This window comes from Oncorhynchus keta, chromosome 4, assembly GCF_023373465.1.
Source record: "Oncorhynchus keta strain PuntledgeMale-10-30-2019 chromosome 4, Oket_V2, whole genome shotgun sequence".
Lineage (NCBI taxonomy): Eukaryota > Metazoa > Chordata > Actinopteri > Salmoniformes > Salmonidae > Oncorhynchus > Oncorhynchus keta.
The window spans coordinates 22,101,094-22,116,510 of NC_068424.1; the positions used below are offsets into that span (position 1 = coordinate 22,101,094).

General features: G+C 43.9%; 1 protein-coding gene across 1 annotated transcript in view; it reads left to right on the forward strand.

The window, feature by feature from the left end:
• The first annotated feature begins 12,602 nt into the window (after window positions 1-12,602).
• The window catches only part of LOC118382690 (laminin subunit alpha-1), a 53,184-nt gene continuing 50,369 nt past the window's right edge, over window positions 12,603-15,417 (forward strand). The window contains 1 exon segment of the mRNA XM_052503978.1: window positions 12,603-12,884. Within this exon segment, the coding sequence (XP_052359938.1) occupies window positions 12,603-12,884 (282 nt within the window).

The following is a 15,417-nucleotide window of genomic DNA, read 5'->3' on the forward strand; positions in this document are numbered from 1 at the left end:
TTCCATTTGACTGCATTTTGACTGAATGTTCATTCAGCACGAGGTCTCAGTGCATCCGAGGCAAAGCATTTTGTAATTATTTATGCAATGTAATGAATGTGCACTTTAATTAATGCAAAGCATGAGTGGAGGATTAGAAATAGTAACGTTATACTTTGTTTTATTGATGGCTAGAATACACTTTGAGTAGGCCTAATGACTATTTTACTTTTATTTACATTTGCCAGAATAAATCATATGTATTGCATAAATTGAGTGAAAAGTAATAGGCCTAACCATGGGGTGTTGGTGTTGAAATTGGACACTTGTGGCATAATAATTAAGCCATTAAGTTTATAATTTACAAACAGGAGCTTTCTAAGTAATTAGAATGTCGTCTCCCCATTTTAATATAAAACATGTTGCATCACCAGTAAACTACTATCACTGGCCAATCTACGTGATAGTTACTTTGTTAAACCGTTAACATTATTAGTTTTCTCACCTACTCTCCTTTCATTCCTAACGGTCTTTGCTCAAGAGGTTCACATGACAGAAATTCCAGGCCATTGTCATTGAAATGAATGACAATGGCTGACGCCTCTTTCTCCAAAGCATAGTCATTCTAACATGCTCGGGTCGCCCTCAAGCCCGAATTCAATGCCTCTAATTGCAATAACAATCATGTCATCAGTAGAAAATGTTTGAGGTGCAGTTTTGTGGGTTCAAATAGACCAGATTTCATTACATGCCCTCTTGGTTTGTCTTTTTTGTGTGTATATTTTTGTGTTACTTGAAATCAAAATCAGATTTTGATGCACTGTTAAACTTTTCGCCATTCCAGTGAATACATATAAGAAACACACTTTTAATTGATATGCATGAATACTTATATATATGCCATTTAGCAGACGCTTTTATCCAAAGTGACTTACAGTCATGTGTGCATACATTCACTTGAGAACTTGAGTAATTGCTTGCTTTTAGAAGAATTATGGGCAATTCCATGGTAAAGGAATTATGATAAGAATTTAAAATGTATACCAAACCAAAACCATTGACTTCAAAGTTTAACAAACCATTTAACTCTATGCACAAACATTTTACAAAAACCTATTTACAGGAGGAACTGTGCAGATACAAAGTTCAGTAACAGAAAGAAACTGAGGGAAGTGTTACCATTATTCTTGGTGATGGTGGAAAAAATGTATACATATTGGGATATCATTTTTTTATGATATATCGTTTCGTATAATTTTGACAGTATCATAATGTTATTTTTACGCTAGTTTGCTGTTCATGCACCAAAACCGCAGTATTTTCCTTCATAGCTTGTTCTCCATCTTCTTTGTAAATAGGGACCCAATTTGTTTTCAGCCCTTTTATTTCCATGACTGATCAACACTTGTTTGCTCATGGTTCTCTCTTGTCCCTCTGCAGCAGACATATGGTGAGCAATATGTTTGGAACATTGAATCGCAATAAAATCACAGTATGGAATAGCAGTACATATAGAATCATAAGAATAGTGAGAATCGCAATACATATTGTATTCTCACCTAAGTATCGTGAAAATATGGTATCGTGGGGTCCTTGGCTATTCTCAGCCCTAGTTATTCTGTTACCAAACTTTGCATCTGCACAGATTTTCCAGTAAATGTTTTCTTTGTATTATTTACTGTGTAAATTGTTCAATGTTGTAATTGGACATAGAGTTGTATGGTTTGTTACACTTTGAAATCAGTGTTTTTTGTTTGGCCTACATTTTAAAGTGAAAAAGTTTGAGTAATTCCAGAAACTGTGGAATTTCCTTTCTCCAAAGCCATTGGAGAATCTTGTAGCTACTTGTTGGCCTTACCATGTTGGGGATCTCCAAATGCAACAAATATATCTATTATATGTATTTAACACGTCAAACAAATTCAAAGCAAAGGTGTCAATCCCATTTGCTCCCAGCATGAAGAGTGAAATCTCATTAGAGCTCATAACATTAGGTGGTGTTAACACTCTGGTACAATAATATGCAAGGGTTCCCAAATGGAATCCAAACCAGCTTTACCATACCAATAGGATTTCTCACCTGCAATTTTTATGTGACACTGTGAAAGACAGAGACCCAGTGAAGAGGTCAACAGAACCAAGATGGGTCATATTCATTAATACACCAAATAGAAGAAAATGGACTGAAACAGGGATGGACTACCGTGTGATCTAATGAATGATACCTTGAGTCGAGCTGTTCTCTCTGGGAAATGATCAACCATTTTGGTAGCAGAAAACAGTGTCAGGGGGTCCATTTAGCATAATTATTACCCTGCACCCGAGAGAAATAATTGATTTACACTCATAGCACCACACCACTGTGGGATTTTGACTGTAGCTAAAGCCTCATTTTAAGACAGTGACTTTTACACCTCCAAAGTGAACTCATCATTATATAGAGCCAGGTGTGTCTGGATCCAGCTATAGTATCTGTGTCTGGACCACAGTAGGGCGTGGTGGATGGGTTGGCACTATAGTAATGACAGAGCTCTCTCTTTAGGATGCCCTCTGGCTATAGGTCTACCATCACACTGAAGGGGGGAAGTTGGAGGAGGACAGTTGTAAAAATGATAGCTGGAGGATTTGTAGTGCACCCGGGAATTAGTACTGTAAACATGCATACGATTAAAAGTTACCAAGAGTGGCGTACTGAAGTTCTTTTTTGTTTTAGGCCCATTTAAGAACATGCTGACTTCAATTCTGAGACATGTTATTTGTGTGGACACATTCAGGCGTGTAGTTTGTTCATGCCCCTCTATTCCCATTTTGTAACAGTACTTGGGTTATTTTTTTCCTGAAATACCACCGAAATGCCACTTGATTTGATATCAATTACTTGCTATCTATCTTTGTACAAATAAGATTCAAGCTACAACCAGCAGCTATATATCTTATATTACAAAGCTGCTCCGTATCTCTACATTTATTATTACACCTCTACTCTCCAATACAGAGATTAGTCATCTGAGTCACACTGCGACTGCATATCTTATCAGTCAACCGCATTGTTGAAACTCCATTGTTCTGATTGTGTCGCCTTCTTTAGTTGCTATCAGTCCACCCTCCCATCTGATTACGTTTAGTAGGGGCCTATTAGGATTCAAGGTGGTTTGAGGAAGCACTGCAAATAATGAGAGATGCTGAAGATAGAGAGTTTTTGTGATTATCTTCTCACCTTTGAGTGGCTCTGAGTAGCTGGAATGGAGTGAGTGACGTGTTGGATCCACTCAGTTGCCTACCTCCTGGTTTAGTGTCAGAGGTACTGGGTGTTATAACATTAGTACATACACCTTGATAATGGTCCATAAGACGATACGCTTACATTGTGTCCTCAGCTGAGTCTGTGTGTGCGTGTGTGTGTCGTAGCTCATAAAAAGGTTAGATATTAGTCTGGAAAAAGCCACGGGGGGTTGTAAATCAACATCACCAATCTCTCCTGATCTAGAAAGGAATCACGTTCATGACCTGTGGTTAATTATTAAAGGGAAAGTTTGACTTATGAACTTTCAACAAAGTCACAAGCAGATTTGGTAATGCAGACAAGCATTTTAACCCGACTGGGGTGGAAGGCAATGTAGTAAGGTGCTAGTAAGGTGTTTTCAAATGGTTATTGAAGTACTTAGTATGATTGTGTGCCATCCTCCAACCTTTTTCTCCAAACTTTCGAGCATTGATTCTAACTGAAGGGCTTTTGAAGGCTATTTTGAAGGGCTTTTGAAGGCTAGCATAAGCTGAATCCCATTGACTGTGGGGGGGAGGGTTATTCGAAATAGTACAAACAGGAACATTCCAACCAAACTCTCTGGAGATGAACCAAAAACCCTCAAATAGACACTTTTACTAATATATGTGCCACACAGAGAATGCATCGATCAGTTCAATCAATTCACAATCACTCTCATCCTATTTACACAACATTCTCTGCATAACCCGAGTCCGCTAAGCGCTGAGTAATGCTACATGAACTGCTAAACGGTAGTTGGCTAATAGGCTTGGGCTGTATCCAGATTTTTATATCGTCATACTGTCCTTCTCTCATCCCGGGATTTACGTTATTACTGGCATAGCACACAAGGGGGCGCTTGCCTCTATTACTAGAATGCTAACAAAATTAGCACAAACTAATAGCAAAATCACATAGATGATGTTGGCTAAATGCTAATGAGCAAAAACGACCATAAACTAATTGTAAAGATAGGCAAATTCATCTCATTAAGTTATACAAGCCTAACTAGTAGCTACTGAATGCCATTTTTGGTGAGTGGACATTTAGAAGAGAAAGTGAACGAGAGAAATTGTACATAATATGAACAAAGTTGTGATGCATGCATGTGTACATGGAGCAGAGGGGAGAAGAACGGAGTATAAATCACTTATTGGTCCTTCTGTAGCTCAGTTGGTAGAGCATGGTGCTTGTAATGCCAGGGTAGTGGGTTCGATTCCCGGGACCACCCATACGTAGAATGTATGCACACATGACTGTAAGTCGCTTTGGATAAAAGAGTCTGCTAAATGGCATATATATATATATTTATTGTAGGAAGGACAGGGGGAAAAATCTAATCCAGAGCTCTTTGACTTTCAAACACAGCAGAAAGCCGTTATAAGATATCTGATGGCAAACATTTAGTAATGAATTGCATACGTGTAACTTCATCACCTCATGTGAGCAATGGACTCACCAGCTCCCTCTTTCTCCCGTTGTGCTATATACAAACAAAAGCATGACTGGCTCAACTGTTCTGGGGAACTACGGTAAGCTTAATAATGTAAGATAATGTGACAAGTGAAATGGAGAACGTAATCTGCTTTGTCTTCTAACATATTGCACAAGTTGACAGCAGGTATTAACTTAAAAAGTAGCTATAAATATTCACATTTGTTGAAAAACTTCAAAAACTCGTTTTGACGGTATTGAAAAACCACCCTGTGTCTTTTTCCAAAAACCTTGGTATACGGTATATATATTTCTTAATGTATTTTTTTAACCTTAATTTTACTAGGCAAGTCAGTTAAGAACAAATTCTATTTACAATGACTGCCTACTCTGGCCAAACCCGGGCAACGCTGGGCCAATTGTGCGCCGCCCTATCGGACTCCTAATCATGGCTGCTTGTGGTACAGTCTGGAATTGAACCAGTGTCTGTCTTGACTCCTCTAGTGTTGAGATGCAGTGCCTTAGACCGCTTCGCCATTCAGGAGCCTCCAAATATACCACCAAAGTATATTGGCTAACATCTTCAGCCATGTCCAGCATTTTTACCTTATTGACCCAGATGCTATCTATCAGTGATTGAGCTGTTGAAACGTTAGTCTTTTGTGTTCAGTGACAGTGGCATTCCAAAGATGTTCGCAGTTTAGCCCCCTGGTAATCCTGGGTAAAGCCATAGAGATAGATAGAGGACTCTAGTGCCAAAAAGTCAATTTTAGCATGAGCAGCGCCATTGAGGACTTTCATGTTGAAATAGTCAACTGGGTGGGACTTCCTAATTCCATCCAGGTCACCAGGAGGGATCAGCCAATGAATTATACTAGTGAGGAAACATTCCATAACTGCAGGTAATATCGCCAACCTTGGTTTTATAACTGATCAAACAACACACTCTAGGTGGCTGTGTGCACCGTCATAGAAGTAGTAGAAGAAGTGAATGGACTACTTCAGGATGGACATGGCCTCAATGGCACAGCCCATGCTCTCACTGACGCCATAATGGGACAGTTACAAAGTCTATGTGTAAGGCTGATATGATGACCTCTGACTTTTGGGGAGCTGCCCAGGTCCAGGCCAGTCAATCACAGGACTTTGTTGTCCAAACATTGGCCAGGCCTCACTGACTGACTGATGTCCATTTCACTCTACTGAGCCGAGCCTAGCTGTATCATGCTGGCCTGGTTATGCACTCACCATAGTTGCTGGAACTGGTGCTGGAAAGGACCATGTATGATGTATATACTGTATAAATTGAATGGTTATTTGGCTGATGCTTTTATCCAAAGCAACACAGTGTGGGGATCAAACCTCACACCTCTGATGTTGAGAGCACATTGGTCAAACCAACAGACCAATCAGATCCAATGTATGCCCAATTTTAGTTTACATCACATGATATCAAGCAGAGTCCAAAACTGTAATTTAACAAGCAAAGCTGTCTCATATGTTATGTCAGATAAGCTGATTAAGAGGCTAATATTTTTTGTAAATGTATTTATAAAGCCAATCAAATGTATTTATAAAGCCCTTTTTACATCAGCCAATGTCACAAAGTGCTATACAGAAACCCAGCCTAAAACCGCAAACAGCAAGCAATGCTGATGTACAAGCACGGTAGCTAGGAAAAACTCCCTGGAAAGGCAGGAACCTAGGAATAAACCTAGAGTGGAACCAGGCTCTGAGGGGTGACCAGTCCTCTTCTGGCTGTGCCTGGTTGAGATTATATCAGAACATGGCCAAGATTTTCACATTTTCATAGATGACCAGCAGGGTCAAATATTAATAATCACAGTGGTTGTAGAGGGTGCAACATGTCAGCACCTCAGGCGTAAATGTCAGTTGGATTATAATAGTCAAGCATTCAGAGTTAGAGACAGCAGGTGCGGTAGAGAGAGAGAGTTGAAAACAGAAGGTCTGGGACAGGTAGCACGTCCGGTGTACAGGTCAAGGTTCCATAGCCGCAGGCAGAACAGTTGAAACTGGAGCAGCAGCATGACCAGGTGGACACGGGCCAGCAAGTAGTCATCAAGCCAGGAAGTCCTGAGGCAAATTCCCAGGGCTCAGGTCCTCGGGAGGGGAGGGAGAGAGAGAGAATTAGAGGGAGCATACTTAAATTCCCACTAGACACCAGATAAGACAGGAGAAATACTCCAGATATAACAGACTGACCCTAACCCCCCGACACATAAACTATTGCAGCATAAATACTGGAGGCTGAGACAGGAGAGGTCGGAAGACACTGTGACCCCGTCCGACGATACCCCCGGACAGGGCCAACCAGGCAGGATATAATAAGACACCCAGTACGTGATCAACAGTTCAAAAGAGGATTAAAGCCCATAATTATAGAAAAATAAACACAAGTAGAACAAGGACGCTAGCTTGGCTTTGATTTCATTTTCCACAATATGGCAACGTTCATTATGGAGCCAAGATTACGCAGACAGATGACTAAAGCATCCCCAATATAAAGGAGCCCCAGCTAATAGACTTAACAATCCTGAAATTACCACAAATTACCACATCTATGTGTGACAGCATTGCCTGACTATGTGTCAGTCAGCTTAGTAGCACTGATTAGCAGGGACAGGCAGTGTGCCGTTACATCACGACTATGTGGTGATTTATTGATGAAATGCCAGGACCTGACTGACTGTCCCTGTCCACAACCAGTTGCTGTGTGTCAATAACATACCACCCATGTGGTGTGTTGATTCAGCTGACCAGGGCTGTCACTGTGTCACTTACCTTCACACAGCTATCGGCACCTGGTTTGATCATGTCGAAGCTAGGTACTGTTAAATAGCCCTCTTGGGATTGGGTCCACCATGAGCCAAAATAATAAATAATGTGTTTCACTTTCACAGGATCAAATCCATTGAGATTTAAGATTTGGCTTTGAGGATGACTAAAATCAATAAACATAATTGATTTCCAAACTATGAAAACATTGTGAGTTTGGTGGTCAGAGAACATGGTTGAGGTTTCTTTCTATCCCAGGATAGTTTCTAAGATTAAATCAAGTTATTTTTTAAGGCAAGCTGTGGTAAAAGCATTATAACAACCTAATGAATAATAGTCATGAACTGGATAATTGCTTTCCAATCCATTCTCCCTGGGTGTCCCCTTTCCAGCCCACAGAGCACAAGGGTCAAGCCTCTCTGTCAATGAGAAATCAGCAGCCACCGAGCGACCAACAGATAGACAAACAGACAAACAGACAGTCTGTCAGTCAGTTATACCGATTTCACACTATCTTGCAGAACCGTACGGTACTGGCTCATATGTTGAAAATTGATTGATCCCAATGGTCACTACTGATAAGTGGGTCTGCCTCCAAGACATGCTACCACTGGTCTGGTCAGATGTCTCATTGCTGCTATGTCATTAGGCTAAAGACTTCATCCCCCAGCTTCCTTATCTCTTGAGCCTCTGAAGTGCTCATCAGTGTTCTCGTCAGTGTTCTCAGGAATGAGGGCGAAGCTCAACTGGTGATCTGGGCCCCTTTGACGGCCTAGGGGCTGATGGGTAATCCTCCTGTCTCTCCCCTGCAGCCTGGTTCTGCTCGTTCCCACTGGCTGGGTCCCCATGACTGTCTTCTCCCCCCTTGTTAACTTACCATCCTCTCGGCCAAACTGGCACAGAGGCTCGTCCGGCTACCGGTTGGGAAGCACATTTCTATTACTTAATGTTTCTCCAATTGGAAAAGTCTTAGTAAGTGTATGTGTTTTTGTTTTGTCTCGGTAGGTCACAGTTTACCCTTTGATTACCCCTCGATTCATTCTTTTAACACACTGGTCAGACTGTTTCACTTATCCTTTGAGACAACCCCCCCCCCCCCAACCTGATCCAAAATGGCAGCTAATTACAAAAATAATCCTCTGCTGCTTCCCGCGGCTACTTGCAGCCAGGTCTTGCTAGCTCACATCAAAGTCCGCCAGCCAGTCACAGTGACTAGGCAGATTAGCCGAGGCACGCCATTACACAGGGCTTTGTGTCCTACTGGGCGGAATGGGATTTAGTGGTAATGACTGGGTGGCTAAAGAGACACAGTGGGAACAACTTTGCGCTTAGCATCTAGTAATGACTAACACTGTATTCTAGCAGTCACAGTAACTAGCCACATCAAAACATATTGCTGAAATGTGGCACTCAGATCACAATTTCAGTAAACTCAAATCAGATATCTGTGTCAAAAATCAAATCAGATATCTGTGTCAGAAATCAAATCAGATATCTGTGTCAGAAATCAAATCAGATATCTGTGTCAAAAATCAAATCAGATATCTGTGTCAGAAATCAAATCAGATATCTGTGTCAAAAATCAAATCAGATATCTGTGTCAGAAATTGGGATAGTTTACTGAAATCTGTTTTTTTGTTGTTATTATTATTATTTTTTCTCCCCAATTTCGTGGTATCCAATTGGTAGTTACAGTCTTGTCCCATCGCTGCAACTCCCGTACGGACTCGGGAGAGGCGAAGGTCGAGAGCCATGTGTCCTCCGAAACACGACCCTACCAAGCCGCACTGCTTCTTGACACTCTGCTCGCTTAACCTGGAAGCCAGACGCACCAATGTCTCGGAGGAAACAAAGTACAACTGGTGACCGTGTCAGCGTGTCGCTAGAGTCGCTAGAGTTTTACATTTGAAATAACTGATATCTGGTGATGTTAACTAACTTGTATCATCTAAACGGAGTGTTCTAGTAATTGGTTAGTTAAGTTAGCGGCACAAAGGCAGCTAGTCCACAATAGTTCAGGTCTGCATCCATTTATTGGAGTCCACATGGATCAGGATTAGGTCATGATTCAATAACTAACCCAGTCCATTCACAGCATCTGTTTGCCTTGAGAACACTAAGCTCCTTTGAGGGAGGTCGCTAGCGGCACAAAGGCAGCTAGTCCACAATAGTTCAGGTCTGTTAGTTAAGTTAGTCATGATTCAATAACTAACCCAGACACACACGCGCGCACACACACACACACACACACACACACACACACACACACACACACACACACACACACACACACACACACACACACAAAGTATTGTACAGCTAACCTTGTGGGGACACACAATTCAGTCCCATTCAAAATCCTATTTTCCCTAACCCATACTTTTTTCCCAACCCTAACCTTAACACTAACCTTAACCCAAAAACCTAACCCTAAAACATAGCACCTAACTCTAAACCTAAACCTAATTCTAACACTAATTCTAACCTTAACCCTAAAACCCCCCCAAAATAGCATTTGACCAACAAAATGTCCCCAGTTGGTCAAATTTTTGTTTGTTTACTATTCTTGTGGGGACTTCTGGTCCACACACACACACACACACACACACACACACACACACACACACACACACACACACACACACACACACACACACACACACACACACACACACACACACACACACACACACACACACACACTCTCTGGACTAGACTGGGCCAGTGAACAAAGAACCAAAGAAAGCTCTGGTGACCAAGCTTCCTTGATGAGAATAAAGATGCTTCCTGTCAAAAGGATTCTACAGATTGTAGTCTCAGAGAGAGAAAGCTGCTGCTGGGACAGGAATGTTAACCTCACTGATCACATGACCTTTTTTCCTGTTCCATCCATCTATCTAGTCATCTCAATGACATGTGAAGATATCAGAATCCACCCATCTATCTAGTCATCTCAATGACATGGGAAGATATCAGAATCCACCCATCTATCTAGTCATCTCAAGGACATGGGAAGATATCAGAATCCACCCATCTATCTAGTCATCTCAAGTACATGGGAAGATATCAGAATCCACCCATCTATCTAGTCATCTCAAGGACATGGGAAGATATCAGAATCCATCCATCTATCTAGTCATCTCAAGGACATGGGAAGATATCAGAATCCACCCATCTATCTAGTCATCTCAAGGACATGGGAAGATATTAGAATCTGGTAACCCAAACATTCCCATATTGACTAAAGGCCTGCACAGACTGTACAATTTCATCCAGCTTATGCCACAATTTTGCCATCATGGGCAAATTGTCTGGTCGTAAATGATTGTCGTACAGTGTGACAGCTTCAGCCGATTAAGTACCACCAAGTGCGGTCGTAGGCTTCGACCAGAGTTCTGTCTGTGTCTGAACTTTAGAGCCTTGATCGTGTAGTTTGGCTGGTGTTACGAGCAGATCCCGGTGACCAACCAAGAGGCACTGAGTATGCACACACAAAAATATGATTATTGTGAATAGTCAGATTAATATAGTAGTTTGATTTAAACAATTACATGCTTTGCAAGAAGAACGATTTCCCTAATAATCTTGTTTACATGACACATCTGAAATCAGGCTTCCTGATGGGATTTTAATAAATGCAAAAAAAATCATTAAAACTAAAATCTTCTTTTGGGACAAGTTTGTATATGAAGACTATTTCTAAGATGCATACTTTTTCCAAACTCACTTCACTCACGTATGAGCATAGAGGGAGGCTTCCTGGCAAATGTGCAGATCAAATACACCTCTGCAGTTGGCGTACCCTACGTCGGCTAACGTAGCCATGCAAGCCAATAGCAGAATGTGACGACAAAACAAGCAAATCGTACAATCTGGCCAGGTTGATATCCAGAGTTGTATTTTAGTTACATCGCACAGTGTGACATGTAATAAATGTAAAAGACTGAATCTGACGTTCAGTGTGGGAAGGCCTTAAGGCATTTAGCTAAAGATGTTTGTATAGCCATTGGAGGCCCATACAGGTGAATCATTCACGGCTGTAGAGAGGATTTCCCATGGTTTCTATACAGACTAAGGCATTTAGCCAAAGATGTTTGAACCGAATGTCTTGTCTAGCTTTCAGATTCCCATACGGGCAAATCATTCTGTAACTTAAGGTTCAGACATAACCTGAGGGAAGTCAACCAGCTCTCTGTTTCATATGATCCATCTCAGCCCTGAGGCGGGATTGACATTTAGATGCACTGGAACGACTCGGTGTGGCTTGGCGACGATACCCGCTAATGCTCGCGTTCCCTCGCCGTTGAGGAAGTTATGAATCCGCCGTAAATCAGCTGTGACACGCCAGTCGGTGTGCCTCCTGTCCGGGAGGTAGACTTACAGCCTTGTGCCACTGCCTGGAACCTTTAGGGAGGATTTAACGGAGGGGGGTTCCACTCAGCCCCTGGGGAAACGCACCATTGACAAGCCAATTTGAGAAGCCGATAACGGCTAGCTCAGGTTCTATGTGCGTTTATGTGAGGCAGGCTAGACTGTTATTAGTCTCACTGAGAGGGTCATATAGAGGTGAAAGAGAGGGAATTGCAATGGCAGTCTAGTAGTGCCCTGTGATTGTGTAAGGTCCATAGTGGAGTGTTGAGGAGACAGTGAGAGAGTGGAGGCAAGGTCTCACAGTGGGGTTCAGGGGAGCTGTAACCCCACCCCACAATTTAGCTTGGTAGCCTATCTTATGACTGTGTATGGGGTCATAGGGGTCATACGGTGCGCTGTTAGGGCCAGATGCACTAAGACTGGAATTCAATCAAACATGCAATTAACATTGCGACAACATCACATGAAAGAGGGTTACAGAGAGCTTGCGGTAACTGAGTGGTTAAATGTGTCAGTACACTGTTATTATGTCAAAACAGATCTGTTGCATATGTGCTCCTTGTCAATCAAATACTTATTTGTGCTCTTATGAATGAAAAGCCTTGTATTTAAGGTGCACAGCCTGAGCTTCCAGTCATGCACAACAAAATGGAGATCCAGACATAAAATATTATGGGTGGGAGAATAACTCTGTGTGTCTGTGTGTGCATGAGTGCACAAGTGTGTGTGTGTGTCCTTTGTACTCTCACTGTTAAATATGAAATATTAAAATGTGTCTGTCTGTGTGTGTCTCCAGATTTTCCAGGTGGCCTACATCATAATCAAGGCAGCCAACTCCCCTCGTCCCGGTAACTGGGTGCTGGAGCGTTCAATGGATGGTGTGGATTACACACCCTGGCAGTACTACGCCATCAGCGACACAGAATGTCTGACCCGCTACAACATCACCCCCCGCTTCGGACCCCCAACCTACAAACGAGACGACGAGGTCATCTGTACCTCCTACTACTCACGTCTCGTACCCCTGGAGCACGGAGAGGTAATTATCTATTTATTTAAACTTTACATTACCACAGTGGTCTGAAACTCCCGGACCGCAAACCACATTGAGCTCATGAGCTGCACGTTGGTGACCCACAGGCTGGGAGTTTGAGACCACTGCTTTATTAGGTCTGGTTCAAGGCAGACAATTAGATGAGAATGGGCTCTGTGTGCCCCCCTCTAGCACATGTAGTCCAGACAGTGGGATGACTCAACCGTCCTTCCGATAATGAAAGCCTGCTTTCCCAGAGTTCTAGACGCCAGCCTGCTGGGCTAATGTAACTCTAGCCGAGGCAGAGTCTGTGGTTAGGATACTCTGTGATTACTCACAGCTCCTGAGAGTGCATCTCAGTAGTTTAACAAGGTTAGGGAGACAAGGAGATGAAGCCACTTCAGACTATTGAGACGCACCCCAAAGCCCACAGTTGTAACGGCTCTCTTCTATCTCCTCCTCTGACGAAGAGGAACAAGGATCGGACCAAAATGCAGCGTGATGATGATTCATGATATTTTAATGGAGGAAAAACTATACATACAGAAACTACAAAAATAACAAAATGAAATAACGAAACCCGAAACAGCCCTATCTGGTGCAAACACAAAGACAGGACTGAGGGGCAACTCGGGACTGAGGGGCAGCTCGGGACTGAGGGGCAGCTCAGCACTGAGGGGAAGCCCAGCACTGAGAGGAAGCTCAGCACTGAGAGGAAGCTCAGCACTGAGAGGAAGCTCAGCACTGAGAGGAAGCTCAGGCAGGTAGTTGGCTCCGGCAGATCCTGGCTGGCTGGCGGATCTGGAAGAGTCTGGTTGACTGGCAGATCTGGAAGAGTCTGTTTGACTGGCAGATCTGGAAGAGTCTGGTTGACTGGCAGATCTGGAAGAGTCTGGTTGACTGGCAGATCTGGAAGAGTCTGGTTGACTGGCAGATCTGGAAGAGTCTGGTTGACTGGCAGATCTGGAAGAGTCTGGCTGACTGGCAGATCTGGAAGAGTCTGGCTGACTGGCGGATCTAGCTGCTCTGGCTGCTCCATGCAGACTGGCAGCTCTGGCTGCTCCATGCAGACTGGAAGCTCTGGCTGCTCCATGTAGACTGACAGCCCTGGCTGCTCTATGCAGACTGACAGCTCTGGCTGCTCTATGCAGACTGGCAGCTCCATGCAGCTCTGGCTGCTCTATGCAGACTGGCAGCTCTGGCTGCTCCATGCAACCTGGCAGCTCTGGCTGCTCCATGCAGTCTGACAGCTCAGGCTGCTCCATGCAGACTGGCAGCTCAGGCTGCGCTGAACAGGCAGGAGACTCCAGCAGCGCTGTAGAGGAGGAAGGCTCTGGAAGCGCTGAACAGGCGGGAGACTCCAGCAGCGCTGTAGAGGAGAAAGGCTCTGATAGCGCTAGACAGGCGGGAGACTCCGATAGCGCTGGAGAGGCGAGGCGCACTGTAGGCCTGATGCGTGGTGCTGGCACTGGTGGAACTGGACCGAGAACACGCACAGGAAGCCTGGTGCGGGGAGCTGCCACCGGAGGACTGGTGTGTGGAGGTGGCTCTGGATAGACCGGACCGTGCAGGCGTACTGGAGCTCTTGAGCACCAAGCCTGCCCAACCTTACCTGGCTCGATGCCCACTCTAGCCCGGCCAATACGAAGAGCTGGTATGAACCGCACCGGGCTATGCACCCGCACTGGAAACACTGTGCGCTCCATAGCATAACACGGTGCCTGCCCAGTCTCTCTAGCCCCCCGGTAAGCACAGGGAGTTTGTGCAGGTCTCCTACCTGGCATAGCCATACTCCCTGTGAGCCCCCTCCCAAGAAATTTTTGGGGCTGACTCTCAGGCTTCCATCCGCGTCGACGTGCTGCCTCCTCATACCAGCGCCTCTCCGCTTTTTCCGCCTCCAGTTCTTCCTTGGGGCGGTGATATTCTCCAGGCTGAGCCCAAGGTCCTTCACCGCCCAGTTCGTCCTCCCATGTCCAGTCCCTCTCTCGCTGCACCTTGGTGCGGCTACACTCCCCTGATTTAGCCCAGGGTCCTCTCCCGTCGAGGATTTCCTCCCAAGTACAGAAATTCTTGTCGCCCTGCTCCTGCTGTCGCTGTTGCCTGTTACCACGCCACTTGGTCCGGGTGGGGTGGGTGATTCTGTAACGGCTCTCTTCTATCTCCTCCTCTGACGAAAAGGTAGAACAAGGATCGGACCAAAATGCAGCGTGATGATGATTCATGATATTTTAATGGAGGAAAAACTATACATACAGAAACTACAAAAATAACTAAATGAAATAACGAAACCCGAAACAGCCCTATCTGGTGCAAACACAAAGACAGGAACAATCACCCACCCTACACTCACAGAATATGGCTGCCTAAATATGGCTCCCAATCAGAGACAACGATAATCACCTGACACTGATTGAGAACCGCCTCAGGCAGCCATAGACTACGTAGACACCCCACAAAACCCCAAGACAAAAAACACACCACAATAACCCATGTCACACCCTGGCCTGACCAAATAAATAAAGAAAACACAAAATACTAA